Here is a 16,385-nt window from a genome sequence, read left to right on the forward strand (position 1 = left end):
CACAATGGCTTTAGCTGTGGTCTTCAAGTTAGCAGTAGCTGCACCAGGCTTAGCTGTAACTGTTCCAGTATGACCTTTATGTTAAAAGTACAAACACTGCATATTCCTCTCTGAAACAAAGTTAATTGGGTGCTAATGTATTACAACAACCTAAAACAGTCTGTCCTTGCCAGTGAATAAAAGTGTATAGATAATTACTGAAGAGGAAACATTTCTCTAAAAAAAGTTGAAAATCTGATCTAAACTACTAGTTATATTTTTTTTGTGAGAATTGCAAGATTATTGAATGTATGGTTGGTTAATTAACTTCTTCGAGATAGGGGGTGCTCTTTTAATTTTTGGATAAAAAACGTTCCCGTTTTAAACAAGATATTTTGTCACGAAAAGATGCTCGACTATGCATGTAATTGACAGCTTTGGAAAGAAAAAACTCTGACGTTTTTAAAACTGCAAAGATATTATCTGTGAGTGCCCCAGAACTAATGCTACAGGCGAAACCAAGATGAAATTTCATGCAGGAAATGGTCCAGATTTTGAATGCCCTGTGTTCCAATGTCTCCTTATATGACTGTGAATGCGCCAGGAATGAGCCTGCACTTTCTGTCGTTTCCCAAGGTGTCTGCAGCATTGTGACGTATTTGTAGGCATATCATTGGAAGATTGACCATAAGAGACTACATTTACTAGGTGTCCGCCCGGTGTCCTCCGTTGAAATTATTGCGTAATCTCCAGCTCCATGCGCGTTCCATTTTCTTCAGAGGAGAAAGTCAACTGCCATGAATGATTTATCATCGATAGATATGTGAAAAACACCTTGAGGATTGATTCTAAACAGCGTTTGCCATGTTTCTGTCGATAGGATATGGAGTTAATTTGGAAAAAAGTTCGCGTTGTAATGACTTAATTTTCGTTTTTTTTCTTACATGATGAACAAAACGGAGCGATTTGTCCTACACAAATAATATTTTTGGAAAAACTGAACATTTGCTATCTAACTGAGAGTCTCCTCATTGAAAACATCTGAAGTTCTTCAAAGGTAAATTATTTTATTTAAATGCTTTTCTTGTTTTTGTGAAAATGTTGCATGCTGAATGCTAGGCTTAATGCTATGCTAGCTATCAATACTCTTACACAAATGCTTGTTTAGCTATGGTTGAAAAGCATATTTTGAAAATCTGAGATGACAGTGTTGTTAACAAAAGGCTAAGCTTGACAGCTAATATATTTATTTCATTTCATTTGCGATTTTCATGAATAGTTAACGTTGCGTTATGCTAATGAGCTTGCGGCGATAATTACACTCCTGGATACAGGTTTTTTTCGTAGCCAAACATGATGAACAAAACGGAGCGATTTGTCCTACACAAATAATCTTTTTGGAAAAACTGAACATTTGCTATCTAACTGAGAGTCTCCTCATTGAAAACATCTGAAGTTTTTCAAAGGTAAATGATTTTATTTGAATGCTTTTCTTGTTTTTGTGAAAATGTTGCATGCTGAATGCTAGGCTTAATGCTATGCTAGCTATCAATACTCTTACACAAATGCTTGTTTAGCTATGGTTCAAAAGCATATTTTGAAAATCTGAGATGACAGTGTTGTTAACAAAAGGCTAAGCTTGAGAGCTAATATATTTATTTCATTTCATTTGCAATTTTCATGAATAGTTAACGTTGCGTTATGGTAATGAGCTTGAGGCTATAAATAGGATCCCGGATATGGGATTGCTCGTCGCAACAGGTTAAAAAGCTAAATTTCGGGACTCCAAGTGGCACAGCGGTCTAAGGCACTGCATCGCAGTGCTAGTGGTTTCACTACAGATCTGGGTTTGATCCTGGGATTTGTCGCAGACGGCCGCGACAGGGAGACCCATGTGGTGGTGCACAATTGGCCCAGTGTCGTCTGGGTTGGTGGAGAGTTTGACCGGCTGGGATGTCCTTGTCTCATCGCGCTCTTGCGACTCCTTGTGGAGGCCGGGTGCACGCACGCTGACTTTGGTCGCCAGTGGTACGGTGTTTCCTCAGACACATTGGTGCGTCTGACTTCCGGGTTAAGCGAGCAGTGTGACCTCTTGACCTTCGCTACTCCCGAGTCCGTACGGGAGTTGCAGCGATGGAATAATACTTTAACTACCAGATGGATATCACAAAATTGGGGAGAAAAAAGGGGTTAAAAAATAAATAATATCAAAACTTACAAATGCATCTGTTGTCATCTAATAACACACGTGCTCCCCGACAACTACAGTTGACTCTTCCATCTGGGGCCAACAGACACAAGTCACCACAGCCACTGTTATTGAGTCTGCATGGGGACATCTCACCTACAGAACACACGACCAATCAGAGCTATTATAGACACAACAGGAGACAAACAAAAGATGCTTTATAGACATGTGTGAGGCAAAAAGACAGAGACAAAGTGAGGTTGCAATTATACAGTATCTTGCAATGTCAAAGACATTCCGAATTTTTATTATCAACTGTTTTTAAGAACATTTAACGCTGAAGAACGACCAATAAACTAAACTGAATGTCACCAGTTAATTAACGGCTAAACCTCAATTAACAGAGTTTATTTCAAGGCCAACGGTCCCAACCCACAGCTCCCACCTCCCACCAGCCCAGCATAAAGAACGCATCAGCTCAGTCAGTGTAACAGGAACAAGCAGGTATGGTCTCATCCTCCCTGATAAAGAAAGAGCGAAGGATGCAGAGGGAGGGGAAAAAATAAAGCACAGGCATCACCAGTGCTCACTGGAGAGACACGTGACAAATGAACCATAGCTTTCCTTTCCTTCCCTCCCCTCCAACCCTCTGTCTCTCATTCACGCATCAGTGTCTGTGTGTGGGGGATGTGTGTGTGAGGGATGTGTCGGTGTGTGTGTGTGCATGTGTGTGAGGATGGATGGATGACTCAGCAGGCCTCTGGAAGAGCTCCTGGAGCCCCCAGGTTCAGGTTGGCCTCATCTGATTACAGAGGAACGAGAGGATCAGGAAGGACCGATAGGAAGACTGATGAAAATGTGGAAGCATTGACTTCACATTTAACTATCTGGAGGAGGAAAACTGGGGTGAGATGAACAGTGGTCCTGTGTGACTCAGCTTTACATGTAATAGCGTGACGGTAGCAAACTAGGTTCAATGCCCGCAGGGATCACATACATACTAAACATGGATGCATTACCTGTACTGTAATTAGCTTTGGATAAAATGTTTTATTAATTTAAACATTGCAGGTTGTTACTTATCAATTGGCAAGACGTAGAGGTCAAAAAGTTATGTCTGCGATCATTTGTGATGATGAAATAAATGAGAAGGAAAAGTCCCTCAACATCTTCATAGAGAGAGTCAAGCCGTTGGGAAGCTCGTAAGTACTTTTCCCAATGTCCTAGTACTTACAGTACATATGCACACTTCAGAGCCCTCCTATCGAACTCGGAGATTATTTTTTTATTAATTACGTTGCCAGCTTTAGTTTCTCCCCAGCTAAATAAAACCATCTTAATTTATCATTCCCACCATTTTCTTTACATCAAGAGAAGGAGCCCTGGTAGGTAGATACACTGCTGTGAGTCCTACTGGAAAACCAATAAGTAAAAAGAATCCCAAACCCCAAACTAAATTAAACAGACAAATGTAGGCAAATGCACAGATCTGCAACAGACAGATATACTATTACACTAACAGATCTATTCTTCTCTTACACATTCCATATTGGAGGGAAATAATGTGTGGGCATAAGTGCATTGCACAGACATACATGGGCCCCCAAACATTCACATTTTTGAGATAAGAATTCAGGGAGTTGGTGTCGTAAGTCTAGATTCCTGGGAGTTGGTGTCGTAAGTCTAGATACTCACAGCTGTTGGAGTCATTTGTGACAGCGATGATTCCCATGGGCTGGTGGGGGATATCTGCTCGCAGAACCTTGGTCTCTCCACCTGTGTACTTGTTGGATCGTAGCACGGCCCTGCGAGCCCAGTCCGACCAGAAGAGGAAGTCCCCATAAATAGCCAGACCAAAAAAAGTTCCTGGCCCTGACTTCACGATGACCTGTGATTTACAAAGCAGTACATCAGTGAAAGCATTCATAACTTGTCTAATATGTCTAGAGTGCCAATACCAAGCTATAGCTAAGTCCTCTACCTCCTTGTACTCTAGTAAAACATATATGATTTTCAAAGACTTCATGTCAATTACATCTAAACATCAAATGAGTAAATATTGATGAAAACATAAATAAAATAAAATAAAAAACAGACTTTGAATACATAGCACAAAGAAATTAATTAATCACTGCATCATCAACCCCTGTACACACAAACAACCTCTCCTAGGTTAGTGCTAAACCCAGTTGTTGCTATGTAAATGTATGACAGTGTCACAGAGAGGGAGACAGGAATACAGCAGACAGACGGCTCCTTTGGGAGTCTCTCTCTATGGTGGGGCCACCAGGCAGGTCTTCCTGCAGGTCTGTAGTCTCAGCCATTAGTGGGACATGCTCATAACCATCATCACATTAGCCCTGCTGCCATACAGGGATTAATAGGACAGGTGTTGATTCAAGGAGCACAGCTTGTTACAGGGAAAACAACTGGCCAGCAGGAGAGAAAGAGCAAGAGAAAGGGCAACCAGTGGAGCACAAACATTGTAAATACCACCAATATGTATCTCTTTATTTATCATCCCCTGCTATTCCTACTACAACTATTTACACATTGCTAAAACACTGTACGTAGCGGATAATATAACACTTGAAATGTCTATCTTTTTGAGTGTAATATTTAATGTTATATTCTAATATTTTTTTGTGTCTTCTCACTTTTGTTGATTGTTTATTTCACTTGCTTTGGCAATGTAAACATGCTTCCCATGCCAATAAAACCCCTATGAATTGAGAGAGAGAGATGACAAGGAATCCAGAGGGATTTTGACAGACATTTTATTCGGGAGAATGCTAGTTTTATACACAGGGACAAATTACCACTGTGTTCAAAATCTCTTAGAATCTATTTATATGAAATTTCTTGTCACGTGTTGTCCCTTTCCAGCCTCTAGGTCACCAGGCTGCTCATTATGGTGCACAACTGTCACCATCGTTACACGCACCTGCGCATCATCAGACTCACCTGGACTCCATTACCTTCCCTATATATGTCACTTCCTTTGGTTTCTTCCCCAGGTGTTATTGTTTCTGTTCCAGTGTCATGTTTGTGCGTTGTTTGTTTGTGTTTTGTATTATGTTGCGTTTATTTATTAAAACATTCACTCCCTGAACTTGCTTCCCAACTCTCAGCGCACATCGTTACAGTTCTGAGTAAATAAAACCAAGGCAGTTGTAGACAACAAAAGGAAGGGAAGCCCTGGGATATAATAGTATAACTTTGCAGGTAAATGTTCTTTGGCAAAGGGGTTAAATGGTCAGAAAAAAACCTCAAACGGACCTAGGCACTATTCAGATGATTAAAATGCATTTATTGCTATGGCATGTTCAATAGAACAAACAATTTAACACTCTGACTCATTTTCACATGGCCTTCGTCAGGGAGTACTTTGAGAACTTTAAAACTATTGTATGACTTGCTTAGGCACAGTTGTACATTTACTAGGGTGGGGGTGCTAGTCCAAAACAGGGTTTAAAACTTTTCTTTAGGCTTTGGGGAGGGTTATGTGATTTGTTATTGGGCACAGGGGATGGTCGTGCATTTAGATTCCACATTTAGCAGGTTTTACTATATAATTTAATTACTATATAATTTCTTCCATATAGCCACATTTCCTCACATTTCCTCATCTGCTGGCATGTCTCCCCTATCAAAGTGTGTTGGTACTTCCCTTATGCACTACGGTTTTCTGCGGCTTACTATACAGTCAACATTATCCTGCCCTCTATTCATAGTGACAATAGTGGTAAGGTGGATTGTTTGCCCAGGTCTGCAGTAGGTTAACTAGCAAACATATCACACATAAAGTCATTCAAATCTGCACCAATTTCCAATATAAATCCACAAGAACATAGAGGAATAGCTGACAAGCAGCAGAGGCCAGGTGTTTCTTTGCAAGAACACATGAAAGAACAGTCAAGACACGAGACACGCAGCTCAAAAAGCTTGTTAATCTTGTTAAGGCCATAAAAGTTGAATTTACTGTATAAACTATTCCCCTCTTCACATTTCTCAAAATAGCACAAAATATATAGTGATTCATTTAATTCATATGAATCGATTATTTTTAAACAATTCTTTGAATGAATGATGTGCTTCGCCATTGTTTGGTTAAATCGTGGTAAATCAAATCATGGGAATCATAAGAATCATCTGTGAATCGCAAACAGTAAAAGGAAACAATTTAGCTGTAGCCTTCATTTTGAATTGTGTCGCTGCAAATCAAATTTTGTAGATACTTTAGGTTTATTTGGACATTCAATTTTTGAGACATTGCAACTCAATAGATGCTTGTAGTCGGCCTGAAGTAAACACTTCTAAAAGCAAGATATACTGTATATTGGCTCTATAAAATCCACAATGCCTGCTGAAACAGTCATTTTCTAAGTTTTTCCCCCAAACCCTTCCCAATTAAATGTTGAATGCAAAGTAGGCCTACCTGGCAGAATGATATCATGATGATTTATATCAATCGGTTGCACATTTGTTGTACATACTCTGCCATCACATGTGCAGTATGGAAATCTGACAGAAACATCATTAACACAAATGTACTGTAACTAAAACTTGGCTGGGACATATATTCAATAACACCCTCTAACACCTGACACCAATATAGTGGATTGGGGGGTACCCTGACTGGGACTCAAACCCTGGTCCCTGTGACTGTCACTCCAAAACCATTATACTGAACAGCTTCTACCCCCAAGCCATAAGACTACTGAACAGTTAATCAAATGGCAACCCGGACTATTTACATTGACTCCCTTATTTATTTATTTATCTTAATCATTTTGCGCTGACTCCTTTGCACTGGCTCTATGTACACTCGATAAACTCTACCCACACATACTACACTGACACTCCAACACACACAAAACATATACACACACACACATGCATATTGACGCCACACACACTCACACATTGACACACTTTCACACTTCACATACGCTGCTGCTACTCTGTTTATTATACAGCTTATCCTGATTGCCTAGTCACTTTTACCCTTACCCACAAATACAGTTTTGATTTGATTTTGGCGACTCCGGGATGCTGGCCTTCGAGGCAGAGTTCCTCTGTCCAATGCCTGTGTTCCTTTGACCATCTTAATCTTTTCTTTTTATTGGCCAGTCTAAGATACATCTTTGCAACTCTGCCTAGAAGTCGAGCATACCAGAGTCGCCTCTTCACTGTTTACGAGACTGGTGTTTTGCTGCCAGTTGAGGACCTGTGAGGCGTCTGTTTCTCAAACTAGACACTCTAATGTACTTATTCTCTTGCTCAGATGTGCACCGGGGCCTACCACTCCTCTTTCTATTCTGGTTAGAGCCAGTTTGCGCTGTTCTGTGAAGGAGTAGTACACAATGGTGTACGGGATCTTCAGTTTCTTGGCAATTTCTTGCATGGAATAGCCTTCATTTCTCAGAACAAGAATAGACTGACATGTTTCAGAAGAAAGTTTCTGGCCAAGAATGTTTCTGGACATTTTTAGCCTGTAATCAAACCCACAAATGCTGATGTTCCAGATACTCAACTAGTCTAAAGTCCAGTTTTATTGCTTCTTTAAAATCCGGTTTAAAAACAGTTTTCAGCTGTGCTAACATAATTTCAAAAGGGTTTTCTAATGATCAATTAGCCTTTTAAAATGATAAACTTGGATTAGCTAACAACGCGCCATTGGAACACAGGAGTGATAGTTGTGATAATGGGCCTCTGTACGCCTATGTAGATATTCCATTAAAAAACAGCCGTTTCCAGCTACAATAGTCATTTACAACATTAACAATGTCTACACTGTATTTCTGAACTATTTTATTTTAATGGACAACATTTTTGCTTTTTTCAAAAACAAGGACATTTGTAGACACTCTTTTGAACGGTTGTGTATGTCATTTAACTTTTAAATTCTATGACCTTTCATGTGTGACATAAACAAAACCAGTGCGTAAACTTCAAAAGACTCCTGTCGGCTACCTGCACATGCTCCTCCACTCCAGTATCCGAACTGTTCACAGGCTATTCAATGAATGGAAAGAGACATCTGTTATAAAACACCAAAAGGTTTAATGACATTCGGAGATTGTCAAGCCAAGCCTTTGATACTGAGTACGGAGGAATGTATTTTCTATTGGTCGAGACTGACATACTCTATTTGATTGTGGTGTTGAAAATGCAAACCACAATGAAGCTCGAAGTCGGTAATCGGTATGCAGTTATGCTTATTGGTTGTGTGTGGTGCATTGGTACAGAAACCTGTTGGTGGAAAACTGTTGCGTATATTTTATCAAATTATATATAAAAAGCATCAAAATGTTGAAAATCTGATTTCCCCCTAGCTAATCATTGCCTGTAGCCAGCTCTGATCTCAGTGAGATTGAGCTTGTGGTCGGCAAACCTTTACCTTCTGGCCCGTAGCCCTGCCACAAAACCCTGCTGAAGTGGTTAAGTCCACATGCACGTTTATGAATGCAGGGTTGCCACAGTTATTTTTATTTATGGTGGTAATCATCCTTTTTTGTAAATTTTATGAGGGTGGATGGGGTGATTTCTTTGTTTATAGTACAGGAGACGGTCATGTGAAAATATTTTTAACGTTGGGGTGGGGGGGTGCATTTTTTTTTTATGACACCTCGAGTTGGACCAGCCCTAAGATCTTGCATAAGTATGTCAATGTATATAAGACGTCACAAATAATTGTCATACAATGTAATTGTAGTCTGAAGATCATATCATGCCACACTCTAATTTTGGGATTTGGGATCGCATAAATCTTGAAGATCATATCCAGTGATCATATAACATAATAACCACCCTTAAGAACCAGTTCTCAATTAGTATTCAGTCTGTTCACACTTAAAAGGTCTTATTTTCACCGCCTTAATGTGTTGACATCTTATCCCCATCACATACTCCAGCGGGCGCTCTGGACTTTTGGCAGCATGGTTAATGACAGGACGGCTCCACTTAAAATGGCACACTGGAGTGAGGAAGGCAAGTGGGCATTTTTAGCTCTTTGCTGTACTCTGTGTTAATCTCATGTCTGTCAGAGCAGAGGGAGGGGGTGTCACACAGTCACAGTGTTAGGTTGTCAGGCAGCAATGACACTTCCAGATCCCTGAGCTACAGGAGCCATGGAGTCCCTCTGTGGACCTTCTGCCATACAATACCACTCTGCACCACCCCGCCCACATACTGCCCTGCACCGCCCCCACATCATCACACATAATGTCAGGAAGTCCCACTCTAGCCAACTCTCGCTCGCTCTCTCTCTCTCTCAACCCCCTCTCTCTCTCTCCCTCTGTCTCCCCACCTCTCTCCACCCGGGGTGTCTCACCGCTGCTTTGTTGATAACCCGTTTGCGCTGTTTCATTTTCACATTCTAATAGGGAGAGTGATGGGCTCGCCCCCACAGGGCTTTTCTGTGTGAGCCTTCATTAGCATGAGAGAGACCGCAGGCGGCGCACGCAGGAACCCAAACGGTGTGACTTTTGAGCCGCACGACCCTGCTTTGGCAAACGTATGGGTAACTAATTGAGATGGGCCAAAGTCCTCGGTCACAGAGGTCGTGTCAAGCACAAATTGAAATCCGTAGGCAAAGAGGAGAGCCACATTCTATTGTAATCCCTTACATGCCAGGGATGCAGAAGGATACAGTACATATTCAGAATTTTCACCACTATGAATATATATTATGCAAGCAACCTCTCACAGATAACATGAGACTGGTCCTTTCCTTTACAATTTGAAGGGAAATTACTTCTATAATTAAGTAAACAATTGACTCTGTCTTTTGAGATATAATATATGAAAAGAATGCTGAGAGGTATTACAGAAGCCATCCCTTGTATGATGGCTGAAACACCATCAGGCTCAATAGGAATGGAAGATAATGTAGCGGGTAAAAAATGTGTCCCATTTCAGCTTAAGGGGGGCATAACACTGACATTTCAGCAGAGAATCGTTGCCTTTGTGTCTACCATGTTTCAAATATCTTTTCTCTCCTCCATAAAAAGCTATGGACAGTGACATCAGAACACATGTTGGTTCAACAAGAAGTAATTGCCTTTTTGAACTGCCTATACTTTTGGTCCTTAGTGAAGAAGGTGAGATTGAATGAATATGCTCAATTTCTGTGGTCTTGTGTGCTGCCCAAGTCAAAGGAGCTGCAGTATGTCTTGTATCATTAGAATGTGTTAATGACATCAACTAGGTATGACATTAGTTGAGCCCTTAGGTTTTAACGACAGTTTAAACCTGGTCCTGGACTAAAAAGCATGCTTAATGGATAATCTCCATTGAAAGTTATTTGTAATTCGGCCCAAAGTCTAACACAGTAACATAGTGTAACTGTGGTTGCATTTATAGTGGCATACATAGAGAATCCTCATGTCAGTCATACTCACATATCTGTGTAAGCCATCGTAATCACACCTCTCTATCTTCCCCAGACTTCCATCAGAGAAGTAGATCTTCTCAGCCTTGTGGTCGATGGTGAGTCCGTTAGGCGTGAGGATGTCAGTGCTGACGATCACCTTCATGTTGTTTCCTGCCAGGGTGGACCTCATAATACTGGGACGCTGCTCGTTCCAGTTAGTCCAGAACATCAGGCTGAAATAAACATTAAACAACCTACTATTAACTAGATGGTCATTTGAGAAACAGTTTTAAAGGAGTCCGTTGACTGGAAACAGGAGAGATAGATAATAACAGTTATGTTTACAAGTTTTTTTATCTCAAGTCTTAAAAGCAATTTCCACCTTCACTGCAAACAGATAACCCAGATTCAATGTCTCTCTATATGCACATTTCCCCTCAGACATCTTTATACCCCCCTCAGTGAAGAGGACAAAACAAATATATGCTCTTTGAAATTGAATTAGGGGAGTGTATGATGGCTTTAATAGGACTGCAATTGAAACTTGTCAAGCTCCTTGGCTTTCTTCGTAGGGGAAAATAAACACTAATAGCTGTGAGAATTATTCATAGGCAGCTGTTTTAAATTGCCTACGGCTCTATCTGGTCGTGATCCCATAGCTCACGATGGCCTGCATGACCTGTCATCTGCTCCTCATGTTGTCTCTGTCGGCTTTGTTAGTGTCGCCTTGCAGGAGCTACTGCAACTCCCATCTCTAATAAGGTTGGTGCTGCAGTTTCATTTTTGATACTCACTTTCCATTTAATAAAAACCAGATTAGCATCAATGAATGCTGAATGGAATTGGTATTCATATTTCTTTGAGGGGACTACTAAGAATATGGAAAATTATGATCGTGTGGGATTGTATCTGAGGAAGTAGGTTCTGCAAAATTAAAGGAATATGTGAATTGTATTACAGTGTACAGCAGCTACATATTCACTTCTTAGAAGAGAAAGTAGAGGGATTATATCCTCATCAAACTGCCAGGTATTGTATTGTACTGATCAAAGATTAACAATGTATACTTTTGAAGTTGAGCAAAATAGAGATAGGCCTATATATGGTTATGGTGGACCCTCCCTATAGAAGACAATGTTTACAGCATTGGAAGACTTGAGAATTCATAGGGGCTAGTTAGAATACTATGTCAGAGAGTGCTAATTTATCATATTAGGTTACATTTAAATTAGCAGCGTTCTGTAGTGAAAATGCCAAATTGCATACTGCATGCATACCCACTCAGGTCAAATTTGTTTGTGAACTCTTTGTCAGTGTTCTGTGAAAACCTCCTTGGCATGCATAATTACTGTAGTTTGAGACATACTTTTATATCTTAAAGGATATAACAGGAACATTAGTTTGTTATTATGAAAGCACTGCAGGCAGTATTTCTTCAAATGTGAGTGTGTCAAACCAATTACATGTCTCGCCTTCACTACACCGTAGGGATCCAATCTTCTCTACAGAACTGGACGCATATCTCTCATATAACATTCTACTGATTGCTCTAACAAAATTAAACCCACTGAGATCCGTTCAAGAGGTGACATTCGTTAGACAAAATTGTCTTTAGACAGCAGGCATGTCTTGTGTTTTAATGCTACCAAAATGTTTATATGTTAAATATCTGTTGAGCATATACTGTACAAACATAGCTTCAAGCACAGAATTACATACTGCATCTGAAGTAGTAACTAATGAACTACATTTGTGGTCCATACAAATTCTGACATCATTAAAACAAGAGACTAGCCTGGTTACAGATGTGTTTGTGATGTCTTGCCAACTCCCATGCTGTGACAATGAACATGGCAGTTGGCAAGACAACACAAACACATCTGGGACCAGGCAATTGGGAGACTTAGTAGAACTAGAACTACATACTTTTGGCACTCGTCCAGGGCGAGGACATGGGGATGGTCATCTTCAGAGAGTGTGACCACAGCCTGTCTGCTGAAGGTCCCGGGCCGGCTCTGGTCTACACTGTGCCTGGTGATGCTGGAGGTGGTAGAGCTGGTCCAGTACAGAGTGTCCCAGGCACGGTGGTACGCCAACCCCTCCACTGAACCCACATCTGGGGGTACACAGACAAGGACGTCACCACCATCATCCAATCATCCAGCCTCCACTAGTTAATTTGAAATACTTACATGTAATGGACATGGCATTAAATCAACTGGTAATGCAGTGCTTTGACTCCATTGATAAAGGTAGACAGATCTGAATCCACCTCAGGAGGAACAAAGTCAATGATGTCTAGACAAGGGCTGTGGCAGTCATGACATTTTTTCAGCCTGTTATTTTCATGGAATAAGCCTGCCGGTCTCACAGTAATTGACAGTTAATTAACATGAAGACTTTTAGCATGTTTAGCATCTCCAGGCATCCACGCATACAAGCCGCTGATGCTTACCTTTGGAATATCTACATTTAAGAAAGCTAATAAATCACATTAATATACACCATCACAACAAATCCATTGTTTATTTTAGGCAGTTCTAAAGAAACATTATTATATGAAGGAAATGTATTTCAGAAGAACACAATATGAGTTGTCCTACTGTATGTTATCTGGCTATTCACCATGCCATGGGCTGTAGGCTTTTTCATTTAATAGACAAAATATGCTTACAAGTCCCGTGCAATTACTTTATTTGATATTTTATGATTTTATAGTCCGAAGAATATAATTGAACTTAGCTGAATAAAATATAAATGATATTTTTCCCATTCTGGAGCGAATACGCATATGAAGTGTCTATGTTGAGCGTAAAAGTGATCATTTGCGTCATTCACTTTAGGTGTGAATGACACAAACCTTAGAATGTCTTATAAATTGAAACATATATGGGCTGCATGACACGACTATAGGCTACTTATGATTTGAGAAAGTAGAAAAATAAAGCTTACACTCTGTTCCCTGCCACAGAATGCACATCATCAAGTGATCATGTTATCATATCATCCATCAGACTATTTTAAATTTCATAGTTTCTTTACTAATATGCCAAATTGGTTTCAATTTAGAATGGCCCATTATCAATTACAGGCAGGGGGAAAAACACATGTCATCCTTATGCACTCAAATAGCCTCTCTCCGGTTTGTTTTTCCATCATGCCAGGTAGGCAATTCCAGTTATTTCACTCCATGCATCAGCCACTGTTTGAGGAGCATGCGGCCTCTCACTGCACAACAGGTGATATTCTGCACAAACTCTATATGCCATGGGCTTTCCAACCCAGTGCTTAATCTGGGAAACCAAGTAAAATCTGTTTGGGAACATCGATAGCAGCATGTTTTCACAACCAAACATATTTAAAGAAACTGTTGACAGCCCCTCTCTCTACATGCTTGAGAAAGGAATGGATCAGAGAGAGGAAGAGATAGAAACTCACAGTGGTGAGATATTCTGTAGCTAAAGGTAATGTGTTGGCCTATTAATTAAGAAAATATTTTCAAAAATCCCTATTACTAAAATCAAATACAAAATGGACTATAATTGTAGGCTAACTCTGTAAGCCGCCCTGCACAATCAATGAACCAACAGCCACACTTAGTTCTCTCCCAGAATCATGGATAGAAAGTTTAGAGGGTAGCATAAGGTAACCAGCCTCTCCAGTATGCACAATAATACCGTCCACACTCAAAGGTGATTAGTAGAATTTGTTTAATTTTGGAGTATAGGCTAGACCAATTATGTACCAAAGACATCTTACATATTTTTTTAATTCAGGTTTTTAAAAATCGGGCTCACGTTCATATATAGGCCTATGTGTATGCATAAGGTCTAATATGTGTATGGGTTTAGAAAGCGCAGTCCATTTCGTTATGTTAGGCATAAGGACCATGTTTTCCACTCAGTTTCAACCTGTTGTTGAACTTCTTTCTTCAAATTGATAAATCACATCGAGGTGAGTTTTAAAAGCATGATACTGTTTTGATGATAAGTGTTTGATGTGATTTTCGAATGCATTTCCATTGATGTCAGAGTGGTTAGAGGGACAATGGAGACCTGAGTACCAGGCCATTAGCGACCTGGTGGTCGTTAGTGAGTTGGGTACTACCAACACATGTCCAGAGGGCATAAGAGGAGCTTAGTACTGCGGTCACGACTCATGAGTGCCGGTGTGGAGGTAATATGGTCACCGCAACAGTCCTAGTCCAGACATGAAGGGACGGTTTCCCAGACACAGATGAAGCCTAGTCTTGGAGTAAAAAAACAAACTCAATGGAGAACCTCCATCGAAAACTCTTTTTATTCTACAACTAGGCTTAATCTGTGTAAGGTTGTAACATGGTTGCGCTGGATGGTGATGAACTGAGAGATCATCCAATAAAAATCAGCGGTTGTTTTGTCCGCTATGGTCACAACCTCCATTCAAGTCTCTTTCTGAGGCGCTATGAATCCAGACGGTTTGACAGAGACAGCCGGCTGGTGGACAAAACATAAACAACATGCTTGTTCTAGTAGGGAAAACACACATATTTCTGTCCTTGCGTTGCACAAAGATACCTAACATATTCACTGAACCATTAGTGAAGATCTTGGATGAAACCTTACCACCTGAATTATATCCTAGAACTCCAACTCAATGGGACATACAGTATACTCTACAATCTGCTGTGGAGTGAGTGCTTAATTGATCTTAATGGTGAACAGGTCGTCAATTCTGGAGATACGGACTGAATCCGGTGCTTTCTATAAGCTATAAACCAGACATACAGAATACTTAAGGCACTATCTGAGTCAGCCCAATTGCTAATTAATTGTTCGCAATAAAAAGGCGTCTGACAGCTTGGTTTGCCGGAAATCGTTGGAGAGGCCAGGGAGTAATTAATGGGGGACGTGGAGCTTCATTAGGGAAATATGGATGATTAACATCTTCACCCTTCTTCAATGACAGGGTACGCAGTAGAACTTTGTGGAGAGGAAGGAGAGAAGGGGGTGAAGGAGAGGAGAGGAAAGGAGGGGAGAGGAGGGGAGGGTAGAGAAGAGGGTAGAGGAAAGGGAGAGGAGAGGGAAGGAGAGGAGAGGAGTGTAATGAAGAGGGTATATGGAAAAGGAGAGGGTGGACAGTGATTCTGATAACATTGTTTAGTCGATTAACAAGAGTCCTGAATCCAACCAACTATGAACAGTGAGTTAACAAGCTAGGGCTGACCGTAATTAGTCGACTGGTCGATTGTTTGGTCGATAGGCTGTTGGTCGACCAAGATTTTTTGTAGTCGAGAAGTGGCAAATATATATATACATATATTATGGTACACAAGACACCTGTCTTATTTGCGCCCATCTCAGTGAACTAATCCATTGTGGAGGCTGAGATTAATCCATTGCAGAGGCTGCTGGGATGGCACAGTCCAAGAAGAAGGGGAGTGGGGCTGCATAATGCATGTCTCTCTCCAGAATGCGCACTCTCCCACCAATTTGTGCACATTCATTGCTTCGTAACTTCATTGTGTGAATTGTTTGCATTTGATTGTTAGTGTCTATCAATTCCCCATTACATATTACCAGTAGTACACTTACCGTTAATTCCTATACTTAATAATGTTTGGTAACAGTCATTTCTGTTCATGCATTTAATATATTATTATTCCAGTCTTTTACCGTTCTCATTGTCGGAGTGGACACGCTGTTTGAAGAGCGCACAACCTATGCAACACTTGTCAGAAACAAGTTTTGGTTTATTTATTCCATTTATGAGTTTTCTCAATTTAGTCAATCAATGTCTTTTGTTTGGAGCGCTACTGTCAATGTTGAGTAAGGATACACACCTGATTACGCATTGAAGTAG

At 40.5% G+C, this 16,385-nt stretch overlaps 1 protein-coding gene across 1 annotated transcript in view; it reads right to left on the reverse strand.

The window, feature by feature from the left end:
* LOC112224856 (low-density lipoprotein receptor-related protein 1B) overlaps positions 1 to 16,385 on the reverse strand; it is a 365,574-nt gene that overhangs the window by 113,288 nt on the left and 235,901 nt on the right. Inside the window, 4 exon segments of the mRNA XM_042306367.1 lie at positions 2,198 to 2,323; positions 3,863 to 4,055; positions 10,573 to 10,777; positions 12,471 to 12,660. Coding sequence (XP_042162301.1) covers positions 2,198 to 2,323; positions 3,863 to 4,055; positions 10,573 to 10,777; positions 12,471 to 12,660 — 714 coding nt within the window.

Source organism: Oncorhynchus tshawytscha, linkage group LG26 (assembly GCF_018296145.1).
Source record: "Oncorhynchus tshawytscha isolate Ot180627B linkage group LG26, Otsh_v2.0, whole genome shotgun sequence".
Taxonomy (NCBI): domain Eukaryota; kingdom Metazoa; phylum Chordata; class Actinopteri; order Salmoniformes; family Salmonidae; genus Oncorhynchus; species Oncorhynchus tshawytscha.